Below are 15,197 nucleotides of genomic sequence, written 5' to 3' on the forward strand. Positions count from 1 at the left end.
AAAAATACAAATGTCATTTTTACAATAAGTGTATTTGGTGAAGGAATTATGTGATCATGCGCTGGGAATGGGGATAATTGGTAGTTAAATGATCAGCGATCAGCCTCCCGCAGTATAAAATGATCAGGTGCCAGCTCCCTGTGGCATAAAATGACCATGTGCCCCCCCCCCCGTCACCTCCGTTCCTAACTCTCAGGTACATTTCACTGACAGTGAATAATTGTGTGCATGTCAGGTTATTGGAGGACGGTATGTGGGATCTGAATGCATGGAACATTCTGAGAAGTTCCGGTGTCACATACTCAGCTGTCAGTGGTCTCTGCCATTATTTTCCTGACTCCCAACGGCGGGGGCATCGTGATTCTTATTGTGACATGAGTAGGCGGCGGAGGAGATAGGGGAGGGGGCCTTCGCCCCCCACCAATTTCCAGTGCTGGAAAGTGCACTCATAAATAACATTTATTTCTGCACTTTTGATTAACAAGAAAGGGACTGAAATGTGTTACAATTATAGCTGTCACATCCTAATATCTTAATGCACAGTAATAATTCACCAACATGCAGGAGCCCATGTGTGTCATTCATATTTATATTTCTGTTATGAGTAAAAGGTTCACATTTTTCTGCCTTTAACCTTTTACCTGCCAGAGACAGCCAAATGGCTAATATTCTGTTTTCACTCAAGCGCTGATCAAATAAAAGCCTTTTTCAGATCATATATTAGTTGTAATCATAGAAGATGTGCGTGTGTACCTTGTCTGCAGTTTTAAGTGATTTGCCCTTTCAAGGACTGCCATTGCCATGTGATAATGAAAGGTATAAGCCTTAGCACTATATCGATAAATGGCAGTAGGCTGACTTAGCAGAGTCAGGTGGTGGTGGGCAGACTGAATAGGAAAGGCAGATTTGGAATGCTGTACTGTCATGATGTGTCTATACCTTTTGTATATATGTAAAGTGTAGAAGTTAACAGGGATTTCCATAAAATATGACTACCCCTCCATATGATGGTTTAACAAGGGGGAGTGCCAGCATTCCCTGAAACATCTATTGAAGAACACATCTGTTTTCATTGCATTTGGCTCTGAACCAAAATACCCCTGTTTAGGGGAACGGACCATAGGGGACTGACACCTCCCTGAAACATTTACATTTAGTATACTAAATAAATTGTTGTACTCTGGTTTTTTAAATTAATTGTTACTTTACAGAAAATCGTTTTATCAAAGGTTTGCCAAGGAACAATACAGATCATGGTAGTGTAAGCATAAATTGTTAGTTTACTTTCATACCCTAACAACATTTAGTTTGCTAATGCATGTTGTGTCATAAACAATTGCCAGCCTTCTTTTTTACTGGTTTTTGTCATTTTTCATCCTGCTTTGGATCTCCGTGGCATAGATCTCTTCTAGCCTTTTTGTGGTAACTTCCTGTCAATGTGCAAGTTCTTCAGAACTGTTGCACTTTTTTCTACAGGATGAGCTACCTGAAGGTGACAACAGTGGAAAATGTCTAGGCAATCTTTATAGACAGGGCTGCTTGTAGTCTCAATGATGTGTGCATGACACTGGGTGCACAATGCTGGAGAACCACTGGAAGAAAGCTGTCATTCCCAGAAAAAGCTCCTTAAAGTGATTGTAAAGTCTTTTTTCTATTAAACTAACAATAATGTTATACTTACCTGCTCTGTGCAGTTGGTTTTGCACAGGACAGCCCAGATCCTCCTCTTCTCTGGTCCCTCTTTGGCTCTCCAGGCCCCTCCCTCCTGATGAGTGCCCCCACAGCAAGCAGCTTGCTATGGGGGCACCCAAGCCAAGCTGCAGCTCTGTGAATCCATTCAGACATGGAGCTGATGTTCGGCCCACCCCTCTCTCTCCTGATTGGCTAACTGAATTTGATTGACAGCAGCGGGAGCCAATGGCGCTGCTGCTGTGTCTCAGCCAATCAGGACATCGCTGGATAGAGACAGGTAAGTATTAGGGGGGCTGCTACACACAGAAGGCTTTTCATCTTCATGCATAGAACAACCCCTTTAAAGTGTTTCTAAACCAACAACAGTAAAATCAGTCTGTATATGCAGTAAAGCATGCTTGTTATACTCACTGTGGAACCTAAGGGGCTAATCCTCCGCATTCTTTAAAAAGGCTGCTTCATAATGTATGCACAGATCCTCCTCCTCTTCCACTGACTCCAGAACAGGTTCGGATAAGACAGAGCCTTTGGAGTCAGGCTGCACATGCTCAGTTTGATGTGTATTGCTAGAGAGTTTTTTTTTTCTTGGGAGAGTGCATGTGATCAGCACAGGGCCAATCAGCACTGTCCAGACAGAGGGTCAGGGGTCCTGCAGCCTCAAAGAACAGTCAGAGTAGAATGCAAACTCCTTCTACAAGCTTTAACCTGACACTGATAGAAGGCACAAGACTGCTATATACAGCTGATGAGAAAAGGTATTTCGCAGTTTATATTTACTAAAATGTTTGCATTTCTATGTTCTGTGTACTGTGGGAGACCAGATATAGTGAATGCAGGCTCCTGAGTTTAGTAACACTTTTAACAAGGATCTTTATGGCAGGATCAGTGGGTGTTATTTTACTGAAAGCTGAATATTTAAAAAGAATGAAAATTACTTTTGAAATCCCATCAACATGTTAAAGTTTATATGGGATGTTTCTTACTGGATTTCGAGTGAGCTCACATCTTAGTAAGCTTTTTAGCAAGTATCATGCTTTATGTACTTTGCCTAAACCTTACTTTTGGCTCTGAGAGTCAGGGGTCAGAGGTCACCAAGAATGAGGCTCAGTCGATTAAAATAAAGGGTGAAATATAAATAATTCATATTAAAAGTGGACATTTAAATAAAAATGTGAACTTTTTATTGCAGAAGAGACATACTATGCAAAATAGAGAAGAGATCTAATATAGAAAATACCAAAAAAAAAATGTTTTTGCTAGAGTTTCACTCTAAGGCTATATTCACAAGGCTGCAAAGGGGTGGCTTCTGTCAAGAATCAATAGATTGGTGCCACGGGTACTAAACGATGCCAGCACACTACATGTACAACTCAATGGGCAACGCCACTGCTTGCATGTAGCTGCTTATCTGAGCTGTTCCAAGCTAATAGATCATCCAACTGGCCAGTTCGTATGCAGACATAGCAGAGAGTGCTGTCGCATCCGGAAGCAGCATTTAGCTGCTTCTGAACACAGCAAACTTTCTGCAACCCTGCGGCCATGTGAATGTAAGCCTATATATACAGTATATATTCTAGTACAGCCTTTCTCAACCTTTTTAAAATGGAGGGACCCTAAAATATGGATCTGGCTGCATGGAACCCTTGCTAATAATTGCCATATCTACAGCTTAGGGGACATTTGTATGACAATCACTGGGAAGAATGCTACTTATATTTTTGGTTACTGAGAAGATTTTCCCCTTTATAGTAAAAAGATCAGTGGTGGTGTTCCATCAGAAGAGGTGATCCATCAGATTAGGGAACGGAAGTGACGTTCCATAAGCTGAATACTTACTGCGCATGCGTAGCAGGTTTGCTAATGTAACAGCACACCTGCAGTCAGAAGGCGGCAGCTGACATGTTACTACTCCCAGCTATGTCTTGAATTTCACAGTCATTTTAGCAATAAACTAAGCGGATATAAATAAATATAGTATATTTACATCTGTGATGCTGTTTTGTAAAATGAAAACAGCATGACAGATCTCAATATACTATATTTTCTTTGCATACACTCACTTTTTTCATTAAATGACTGTGAAATTCAAGATGTAGCTGGGTGTACTAAGATGTCCTCTGGCGCCTTATGACTGCAGGTGTCCTGTCAGATTAGCAAACCTGTGCATGCAAAGTAAGTATTCAGCTGATGGAACTTCACTTCCGTTGCCTAATCTGACAGGTCGCCTATACTGGCACAACAGTGGCAATGAGAACTTATCTGAGAGGCAGAATTTGCTTATTGCTCTAGGAACCCTTTGAGAAACCCTAGGGTTAACTGGAACCCGGGTTGAGGAACATAAATTCAGTTGTGATAAAACACAAGACAATATTTGTACAAAAGCACATGCATATCCTAACGCTCAGAGTACACCAAACAAAAGTCCAAAAAGAGTCCAAGGATGTATGAAGTAGATCAGGGAAGGATAAGTGGAGATCCACAGCTCCAGGGAAAACAGATCCGGGAGGCCATGTAAAATAAACAAAGTTGCCAGGAGGTGGAATAAAATAAAAGAACAAAGAAGTAAAAAGTATCTACATTTATTGTAAACAACAATTCTTGCATACATCAGAGTAAAGAGGTATGCATCTCTGAGTGCAGAAGGAGATCATTCAAGCACTGTTGGGTGAAAACAAGATCACTGGATCATTAAGCCTGAGAGTGAGGCGCCAGATCTGCCAAAAAAGCTAACTAACAGCGGTTTCAAATGGCCATTTTTAAGCAACTCATTGACAGCAACCCGGCAGGGGGATGTGGGTGGGCAACTACGCGTTTCAGGGACCCCGACCCCCCCTTGTCAACTTGGTATCGGAATGTGGGCGGGCAACAATGTGTTTTGGGTCCCCACTACTTTTTACAACACGTCCTGATTCCTAGTTGCTGTCACTAAGTGCTGAAGGATGGCTATTAGGCTTCACCATTAGTTATCTGTTGTGGAAGGTTTGGTGCTCACAAGCTTATTGATCCAGTGGTCCTGTTTTCATCCAACAGTGTTTGCATGATCTCCTTCTGCACTTGGAGATACATACCTCTTTACTCTGATGTAAGTAAGACTTGATGTTTACAATTAATGTGGATACTTTTAACTAATCCTGTGCCCTGGCAACTTTGTTACTTTTACTTAAAGTCAGTTGTGACTAGTTCTCTTTAAAGAACTTCTGGTTTTATATGATATGATGTTTAAACGGAATTGGAAAATTACATTGCTAGAAGAGGGAAAAAAGAATGAAGGCACCATTTCACACTCCTTAATGCCGTGTGTCTATAGAAAATAATGCCAAATGCCCTTAGGTGTGTTTTTATGCATATGACGCTTGTAAAAAAAAAAAAATCAAAATACAGACATTTCTCTTGGTCTGTCTTTTTTATTTTATTTAGCAAAGCGCAACAGTATTGCCCAAATTTCAGTAACCTGTATGAATGAATTCGATTTCTTCATAATATAGCTAGAACAATGAAAGATAAATGAACATTAATTGTTTGCTGTGGCTAGCAATACTTCCCAATATGTTCAATCTGTTTAGTGTGAAAAATAGTACTCAATCTATATAATATAAACTAAGGCTTAGGGCCCTTTCACATCCGATCGGGTCCACCTGTCAGTTTTTCAGTTTCCTCTATGGAGCATCGGGTGTCAACAGACATGTGTCAGTTGACACCCGCCAACATCAGATCCTATCCTGTCTGCTAAAAACAGACAGATGGGGATCCATTCCCTATCCATCTGATGGATCCCACTGGATGGCAGTCAGGTGTAAACAGACAGGGGGTGGACATGGACCAGCCATCCGCCTACTCAGCATGGATAAGTGGACAGATTCCCCACTGAGCAGGCAGATTCCACTGGGGAGTCTTATAGCTAGTATTAGTTAGCCACATTAAGCTGGAGTTGTTCAGTAATGCTGAAGAAGTGTTGCTGTTTATCCAAGTGGCTTCTTGACCTCTATAGAGTATCAGAAACAAACTCCAGCATTTATAGCCACATGGGTAACTCCGCCACCTTAATCCAATCACCTTGGTATCATAAAATGTGTCAGAGTAAATGTTGACATCAACATCTCATGGCACCATGGTGATAGCAGATGTAGCAAAAACAGAAGTTGTCAGGACTTATTTCGTTTCTAGGGAATATAGTACTTTTAATTACTTTTAGGGTGCATTCACACTTGCATGAGTGATTACATGCGAGTGGGCGGGATTAGCTGCAAGAGCTGGCAGCTTCCCATTTCTTTCAGTGGGGCTACCTACTTGCAGCTAATCGTGGGAGCCCCTTCTGCGGTTCTGATCATAGACTGGGTGCATTCACAAGTGTCAATGGACCTTTAGATGTAGAATAGATCAGCATGGTGTACATGCCCTTTATCAGTATATGTTAAAGTGGTTGTAAAGTCTAATTTTCAGAAAAAAACATACCAAACATGTTAAACTTACTTCCTCTGTGCAGTAGGTTTTGCCACAGAGCAGCCCTAAACTTCCTCGTTCCTGCTCCTGGCCCCTCCCTCCTATTGAGTGCCCCCACAGCAAGCAGCTTGCTATGGGGGCACCCGAGCCGAGCTGCAGCTCAGTCTGTCCATTCAGACACAGAGTTGCCATTCGGCTCCTCCCCCTCTCTGTCCTGATTGGCTCACTGACTTTGATTGACAGCCACGTGAGCCAATGGTGCCGTGGCTGTTTCTCAGAGAGTCAGGAGGGACGGCCAGGAACTCATGGACATCACTGGACAGAGAGGGGGTACATGCATTTGGGGGGGGGGGGCTGCTACACACAGAAGGCTTTTTATCTTAATGCATAGAATACATTAAGATAAAAAATCTTCCTGACTTTACAACTCTTAGTTTTTAACCACCTTTACTTCTGAATGCAGTTTGTGAGTTTAAATGTTTATGAGTACAATCATATTACTACTCAAGAGTTGTACTTTACTGCTCTTTCTCACAATGCAAGTCATCTAAATCTGGGTACACATGGATTGAAATCCGGCTGGTTCAGCAGGAACCAGATGAATTTTGATCTGTTTGTTGTCCTCTCAACTGAAGCCAATTGTTAGACTGGCCTCTGTGGAATGGTCTTGCTGGAAAACCAGAATTTAATCAGTCGCTGCAGCGCTGATCAGTGTACTCTGACAGGAACCGAATGAGTCCCCTCTGTAAGAGACAGTGGTACAGTGGGGAGATTCCTGCATCCATATGTGAATGCAGGAACATGTGAGTTTTTTTTTAAGTTAAGCTGGTTGAAAAAAAAAAAACTCACAGTGTATCTAACTTAAAGTGATATTAAAGGTAAAAATAAATTACCAAACATGTTATACTTACCTGCTCTGTGCAATGGATTTGCACAGAGCAGCCCCAATCCTCCTCTTCTCAGGTACCCTGCTTCTGGCTCTTCCCCCCTGCTAAGTGCCTTTTAGGCTTGCAATGAGGGCACTCATGCATGCTTGCTCCCGAGCCCCACTCATTGTGTCCGTAAGACATAGAACAGGGCTCAGCCCCACCCTCCTGCTCCCTCCTGACTGGTTGTGATTGACAGCAGCGGGAGCCAATGACATTTTAAGCAAATTACAGTGATTATTAATGACGACTGTGCAAATGTTTGAGACATTTCCACAGCAAATTTTTTTAGAAGTATACTCCCTGCTGTCAGCACTGCTCGGTTGTCTGTTGTTAAACTACCAAATCCCTGCCAGTCTATTCATCTTCACAGCATAGGTACTGAATGTTCTTTTTACGCTGGGTTCACACTATTGCGTTGTCAAACATCGCATGTGATTCGCACTGCATTGCTGTGCAGATCATATGCGATGTCTGTGCAATGCGAATTCAGCCATTTCACCCCAGATGATGTCTTATTAGACGAAACGCATCGGGTCGAGTCCTAGCCAGGCCATTGTGAACCACATATTTGACAGTTTGAAGGATTTTATCTTCAAAGTGCCTAATCTACTGATGGAATGTAAGTTATTCATTACATTTTGTCATCTTACGGTTTTACACTATGTGGAGATATTTTGCTTTTTTGGATGCTTGGAACATATGATATTACCAAGAAAGTGAAATTTTCAACTACAGCCTGGCAGTGTGAAACCCCTGGAGCCACTCAATGGATCACTCCTGGGTAGATGTATTTCCCTGTCAGCCTGTTTGACTCAGCACTGTAAGGTATCTGAGTCTACGCTTTCCAGTAAGCGAATATATTTTTCTTGGTGGTAGATATCATGTCCCTGGTGTTCTACCTAGTCATGAATGACATGACATGTGTGGAACTGTTCATCATCACAGAATTTCCTCACACTTTGAGGATTTACATATACATTTGTGAGTCAACACTGGACTATTTGCACTGTATAATTTGGGGTTAACCACACCCCTACTCGGAGTACATAAACGTTGCACTATATGTCCACAAGTGTGGATGTCATTCTTTACATGTTTATTTAGCTACTTTATGTAACACTTGTTGGGTATATTGATTTATATGTTATACGTGTACATTTAGCACATTGTTTATTTTGATCACATTGATGTGGTTCCCTTCATTAAGCCCCCGTTCACATGCAAGCGACGCTACTTCGCACCGCGACCTCGGAGCGGCCGCCACGGACTTCATAACATTGAAGTCTATGGCGGTCGCCTCCTGGTCGCCCCAAAGAAGCTCCGGACCCTTTTTCTAAGTCGGAGCGACTTGTGTCGCTCCTATTAGAACGGGTCCGCAGCTTCCCTATGGGAGGCGACCTACGGCGACCTGTGAGGCGACCATGTCGCCTCACAGGTCGCCTTAGTGTGAACGGGGGCTCAAGCATCTGGGTGCAGTAGTTTATCACACGCATTTTTTAACACAATATTTTGTCTATTGTAGTGTTTACAGCTTTATATATAGGTCACTAAGCATGGTCATTTCCACTTTATTTATACAGATTATATGGCTGAATTTGTATCGCATTCAGACAAAAATGGTGCAGGTTTTTTTTTTTCTGGTCCGCACTGGAATCGGATAACATGTGTGCTGTTTTTCATGTAATTTCCAAGTCATAGGATTGGGGGGTAAGGAAGAGACCTGTAAGTGCCAGACAGGGCTGTGCTGTGTGAAAGAGGTGTGTAAATTTCAAGACTGGATGGGCAGATATACAAATCTTTTGGCATGTAAAACAGCCGTTATATATATATATATATATATATATATATATATATATATATAAATATATATATATTTCATCTAGGAAAATATAGCTGTTTGCCTTGAGTTTAAGTAGCCAAAGAGGTAGAAAAAGAAATATAAATAAATGTTCTACTGCATTGGCCGCCTTGTTTCACTCTTTTTTTTTTTTTTTTACAGGTAATGTATGTGTATGTATTTTTCAATAAATGTAACAAAAGGAAATTTTTACTTTGCTCAGAAGCCTCTGCTGGAAACAGCTTTGATCTAACGGACAGGCCACATCCTCCTAACACTAAGGGCATGCTCTAACACATGCACTTTGTTCAGTAATATAAGGCAAAAGTGAGCATTACCATGACAAGGCTTTTAGTATGTTGCAGTACCATTCAATTTGAATGACATACCAGCATGTATACACTGTGCACCACAATGTAGATGCATTTTATTTTTTTACATTCGGAACATTTTTATTTTATTAAAAAAAAAAATTAAACTGATAAGAAATGGCAAAAAAAGAAAGACAAGCCTTACACAGTCAAATGTACAGGTGATTGAAATGAGCCCAGCACAAATAATGCACATGCATTTTATTGCACAATAACACACAAATGCGATCTAGTGACAGCCCTGTAACCTGTATGCAAGTCAAAGAATGTCTGTTTCCATCACTGGCATCTGGGACAGGTATTTTCTCTTATTGGTTTAAAGCATGTCCATTTTCTAAGAATATTTTTAACTGAGCATTAGTACCAATGTTATCTCTTGTCATTCTCTTTCCAGGACTCTGTTACAGAACAATTATAGCTTCTTAAGGGATATTAATATCTGCCCGCCTCTTGTGACAATTGGGATCTACTGCTCTACTCTCTCAGCTTCTATGAGCAACCTTATTGGAGCTTCCCGCATCCTCTACGCATTGGCAAAAGACAAGCTGTTTGGTAAGAGCATTTTGTGTGCTGCAAGTACTCGACAGAAAATTTCCAAAATTACAGGAACAGATAAAAAAATGTAATATCTATTTTTTCAAGAGCTAATATCTTTGTACTGCTTTATATTTGCTTAAGAGATCGAGGAAATACTTAGGAAATTGTAAACCATGAATACAGTATATATTTTAATTTTGTAGTGTACCATATAGAGCCAAAAGAAAAAAGAATATAGGTAGGTTGATAGTTAGGCAGCCCATGCATGATACATTTTTTTTTTAGTTTAAACAGAACCGATTCCCCAATCCAAAAAAAAAAAAGAACCGATTCCCCAATCCACACATTCAATGTGGATGGGGGAAATGACTCCCGCTAAGCTATTGTATTCAATGTTCAGTGTTGCTCACTATAGCCGATGGCACTGATCATTCGAGAAAAACCTGACAGGCTGGTGGTACACTAGCCCATACATGGATCGAAATTCTGCCAATCCCTGCTGAACTGGGCAAATTTTGATCCATGTATAGTCGGCTTCAGATCTCATCTGGTGGTGTGTAATTTAGTATTATGCTTCTACCCCTGACTGTGTATATTGTTCATTTATAACATCACCATTTCTACTTAGGAAGAGGAATTACTTTACTAAATAATGTATATCAGAATGGCCCATCTTTAAAGTGAACCTGTGAATGCAAATATTGCAGCTAAAGGTACAGGTCTTGCTACTCTGATTGCTCATTCCTAGTAGTTTTTTTTTTGTATTTCCTGCACTCAATGGCTTTTTCCTGTGCCCCAGCTTTGGTATACCTGAATTATTTTTTGTCAGATGAGCCGTACATCAAGTGGACACTTCCTAATCCATAGTTCCTTAAAGCGGAGTTCCGGCCTATTTTGCAACTTTAATGATTCCTGGAGTGCTCGCTATACTGATCAACAATTGGGCATTTTCAATTTTTTTCGGGGGTCCCTTACCTTATTTTCAGGCCATTTTTGATTCCTCCCTCTGTGGCCTCGGCCACCGACATCACTTCCGCCTTTGCATTGCATCCTGGGAGCTGTTTGTCATCACTCCCAGGAGGCTGGAATCAGGAAGAACTCCCAGAACACTCCCTGGAATCAGGAAGAAGGACACAGCAGATTACACTGCAGCTTCAGATGCCCACATCCAAGATGGCCGCGCCCAGACAGCGTTTTTAAAAGTAAGATTTTGACTAAAATCCAATACTGTACACCTTGTAAGTATGAGAATAGCGGTTCTGTAAAGGGCAATGGATTAGTATTATAGGGGTATTTTTAGTTAAAAAAGGTATTTGAGGCCGGAACTCTACTTTAATAGGACACCGGAGTTACTGTGCCATTGAAAAGTTCCTGTTCCTCTACATTTGGTTCTGCCTTCTTGTGTTTGACTCAATTGTGAGCAGACCCTGTAACATTCTTATGCACGATTTCCCTAACCTTCATCAGTTCCACGTTAGACCTGATGGACATCCTTGATCTGATTTATTTTGTGTCTTGAATGTGCTAGTGTTCCACCTGTCCTGATGTTGGCTGTGATCCTGACTTTGTATCTGCTCTGTGCTCTGACTTTGATGCTTGGCTCTGGTCAACACAAGCAACTTCTTCAGGCAACTCTTCGTGACTACACCATGTTTCCTAGGTGTTACCTGTTAAAGAGGCTTTGTCAGGATGGGGATTCCTTAATGTACCTGCAGAACCCTCCAGACCCTTCCTGTTATATCTGAGCTGGGCCATTATGACAGGCAAGGTTTTGGCACTTACATGATCTTTTGGATCTTGCTACTAAACATCTCCCTTAAACATTTCCATCAGCCCATCACTATGATAAACAGTCTCCCTGGATAATTGAAATATAGGTGGGAAGGGGCAAGCAAGCTTTAGCACTATCAGAGAATGCCAAAAATGTGGTGAACCCTGGTGTGCTTTATCTGATGCCACAGCTATGGTAAAAAGGTAGCATGGCCAAAGGCACCTTAGCTTTTTGCATTTAAGAGTGCAAGACATATAAAAGAACAGCATTATATATGATCACTTTTTATACTTTTGTTTCTGATTAACTCAATCAAACTAATTTAATCACATATGTAACCCAAGAAAAAATACAGCTTGCAAGGATGTTAGCCCTCCCGAGTAAGAAGTTCTCTTTTAGCAAAGTTTGGTTTCCCCTATAAAAGAGAAAATGCCCCTCTCCCTTATCTCTCCTGATTTTTTTTTATTATTTGAATGAGCATTGATAATAACACAGCAAAGCATTTCAGCTTCTTCAGTCCTCTTGTCCTGATTAGAGTACTCTTGGCGAGATTATCTCCAAGAGGTCCTGGTGTTTTTTTATCCCATTCACTAAGTGAAATCAAATGAATATGCTAATTCAGAACTCTTTTCAAGGCTTGTTACTGTATCCCATTGGGTAAACACATTTGTGTGTATAATGTCCAAGCAATGTATACATGTTTATGTTAATAACTGAACATGATTTATCCATTTCCTCTCAGGGAGGTGCAATATGGTTTCTGTAGGATATGATTGTTGTTATCTATCTATTATCTACAAAGGCTTTTTTTGGAACATTACGTTTAATCATTGCAAAACTTGCAAAAAAACAATTGTTCATTGGAGGAAAAACCTTTGCCTGAATTGGTTCTGAGGTAACAGCAGTTGTTGTGTCTACAAGTACCTGAGTCTTCAACTCAATGCCTTTTTAAGCCTCCGTGCATTTGTGACCCAGGCAATACATGAGGCCTTGCTTTCTGCTCAAACTGAGATTAAGCCCATCTCACATGCTGTGCTAATCTGCTCCCCTGCCACTCTGCTCTCAAATGCCAGGGCTTTAAGTTGGCCATAAGAAGATAGAAATTTAGCTGGTTCAGCAGGAACTAGACAAATTTGGTTCCATCTATGGTCAGGCTGGTTGTACTGAAGTCGATCTACTAGCCGACGGTAATAATCATTGTGTTATGATTCAGGGAAACTTTCCTCTGTACAAAAATACAATAGTGCAGCAGGAGGAATGCCCCCATCAACACAGAATCAAATGATTTTCTTTCCTTCATTCCCTGGTTGAAGAAAAGAAAATTGCATAAATCTTTTCCTGGATTGAGGTCAAGTCCCTATGCACAACCTGGGTTTAGAATCCAAAGGGGCTCCACAAGGACTTGTGACCTTAGAAATATTTTACACCCACGGTATGTTCACTTTAAAACATTTTCTATAGATCAAAGCTGTGTATTTGCTTTAAAGGATTGATGTCAGTGTTGCATGCTAAAAAAAAGAGGAATTTTATCAAAACTGGAGCAGGTGTACATGTGAACAAATCAGCTTCTCTTTTCAACTTGTTCAGTTAAACTTTGAAAATGTAGAAGCTGATTGGTTGCCATGCAGTGCTGATCCCCTCAATGCGTTTTAGCAATTGTAGAATTTACTACTAGACACCAGGCTGTTACTAGGCTACCCTTTAAAGTAGAACTAAAGGCAAAACTTTAAGTGAGGGAGGGTTAAAAAACCCTGACACACACAGCAATAAAAACATGATAGGTGTTTTATTCCACTCTATATAAAACTAAAAAAAGTTTTGCACTTCGTTATACTTTAATGTAGATTCCAAGATAGATAACTATGCAGGTGCCTGCATAAGAAAAAAGAAACGTCACAGAAACCCCAGTAATTTTTCATTGTTTCCAATAATTGAAAGCAGTCTATTGATGTGTTTTTTTGCAGAATAAATCAATATTTTTAATGTTGGTGCATGTTGCACATTTCCTGGCACAGGAATATGGAAATGTCTACTGTTGTAAAACTAAAATCATTTTATCTTCATATTGGGAACATTAAAGAGGTTCTAAAGGCTCAACATTTTTTACCTTAATACATTCTCTATATTAAGGTAAAAAAAATGTTTCAGTGTTTGTATCACCCCTTTATACTTGTACCTAAGTCCTATCTCAATCGTCTGCAGCGGCTCTCTCCTTCCTCTCTGCTCACAGTGGCAGCAGCAGGAGCCATCGGCCCCTGCTTCTGTCAATCAAATCCTGTGAGAACGGGGGCGAGGTTGAGCCTTGCTGTGTGTATCAATAGACACACACAGCCCAGCGCAGGATCGAGCCCACAGGTTGCCACCATAGGCAGTGGCTTCCCATGATGGAGCACTGAGAAGGGGGGGATGCCAGAAGAGGAGGTTCAAGGCTGCTTTATGCAATACTATTGCACAGAGCAGATAAGTATAAAATATTTATCTGCCAGGAAAAAAATGAGCCTTTACAAATGTGCTAAGCTTCCTTTACAACAGTGGCTAGTTACTATTTTATCTTGCTAGAAATATCTTTCAGTATGAAGGAAAACAATAGTAATGGTTTAAAAATCTGCACTGATGTGATGTTCTCAAATTTTGACCTGCCTTTGTTAAGGAACCCATGTTTTCCCATAGAAAACACTATGCGGCCACAGAATCTACATGTACTTTTCTATTTTCACTTGTATTATGGATCTATAAGATTCATGTTGTTGGTTCCATATCCATACCCTACCATCCTGGTAAACCCTGGAATTATATAGCTACCACTTCTTATTGTAGTTCCCAAATGCCCACTTTTTTTCCCTTAGTGAAATGGAGATTTATATCCTGTTACATGTGGGCATTTGCAATGTAAGGCAGGCCATAGATTATGCAATTTTCTTTCCTTCCACCACAGGTGGAAGAAAATAAATTTGCTCAATTCCCCCATCACCACAGTCAGTGTGTTGATGAGGAAATCTCTCCCACATCGCTATTGTGTTCTGCCAGCGGGGAGCCTTCTCTGGCAGCAGAACACAATGATTAGTGTTGCCAGCTATACCCGGTGACACGAATAATTTGGGTTGTAAATATATAGCTGCGCTAAGTACAATTGTATATGCATACAGAATTCCAAATACATCAAACAGCAGCTACACTAATCATATTACATAGTTACATAGTTACATAGTAGGTGAGGTTGAATAAAGACAATAGTCCATCCAGTTCAACCCGTGTAGGTGTGTGTGGCTTTAATCATCTCACATAGCCCTTAATGTCCTGATCCTTGAGATGTAAGTCTAAGAGTCTTTTGAAAGCCACCATACTTCCCGCAGAAACCACCTCTTGTGGTAGGGAATTCCACAATCTTGTAACCCTAACAGTAAAGAACCCCCCACGTTGCCTGAGGTTAAAACGCTTCTCCTCTAATTGCATTGTATGCCCTCTTGTCCTCATGCAATCCCTTCGAATGAACAGCTTTTTTTCTAAGCTGAGATCCCCATTGAGATATTTATAAATTGCTATCATGTCCCCCCTCAGGCGTCTCTTCTCTAGGGAGAATAAATCGAGCAATTGCAGCCGCTCTTCATAGTTAAGGTCCT

The 15,197-nt window shown here is 40.8% G+C and overlaps 1 protein-coding gene across 1 annotated transcript in view; it reads left to right on the plus strand.

The window, feature by feature from the left end:
* LOC309549061 (solute carrier family 12 member 9-like) overlaps nucleotides 1-15,197 on the plus strand; it is a 338,830-nt gene that overhangs the window by 169,582 nt on the left and 154,051 nt on the right. The window contains exon 7 of the mRNA XM_082249029.1: nucleotides 9,664-9,821. Coding sequence (XP_082105155.1) covers nucleotides 9,664-9,821 — 158 coding nt within the window. The remainder of the gene's footprint in view (nucleotides 1-9,663; nucleotides 9,822-15,197) is intronic.

This window comes from Pelophylax lessonae (genome assembly GCF_965119305.1).
Source record: "Pelophylax lessonae genome assembly, chromosome: 3".
NCBI lineage: Eukaryota > Metazoa > Chordata > Amphibia > Anura > Ranidae > Pelophylax > Pelophylax lessonae.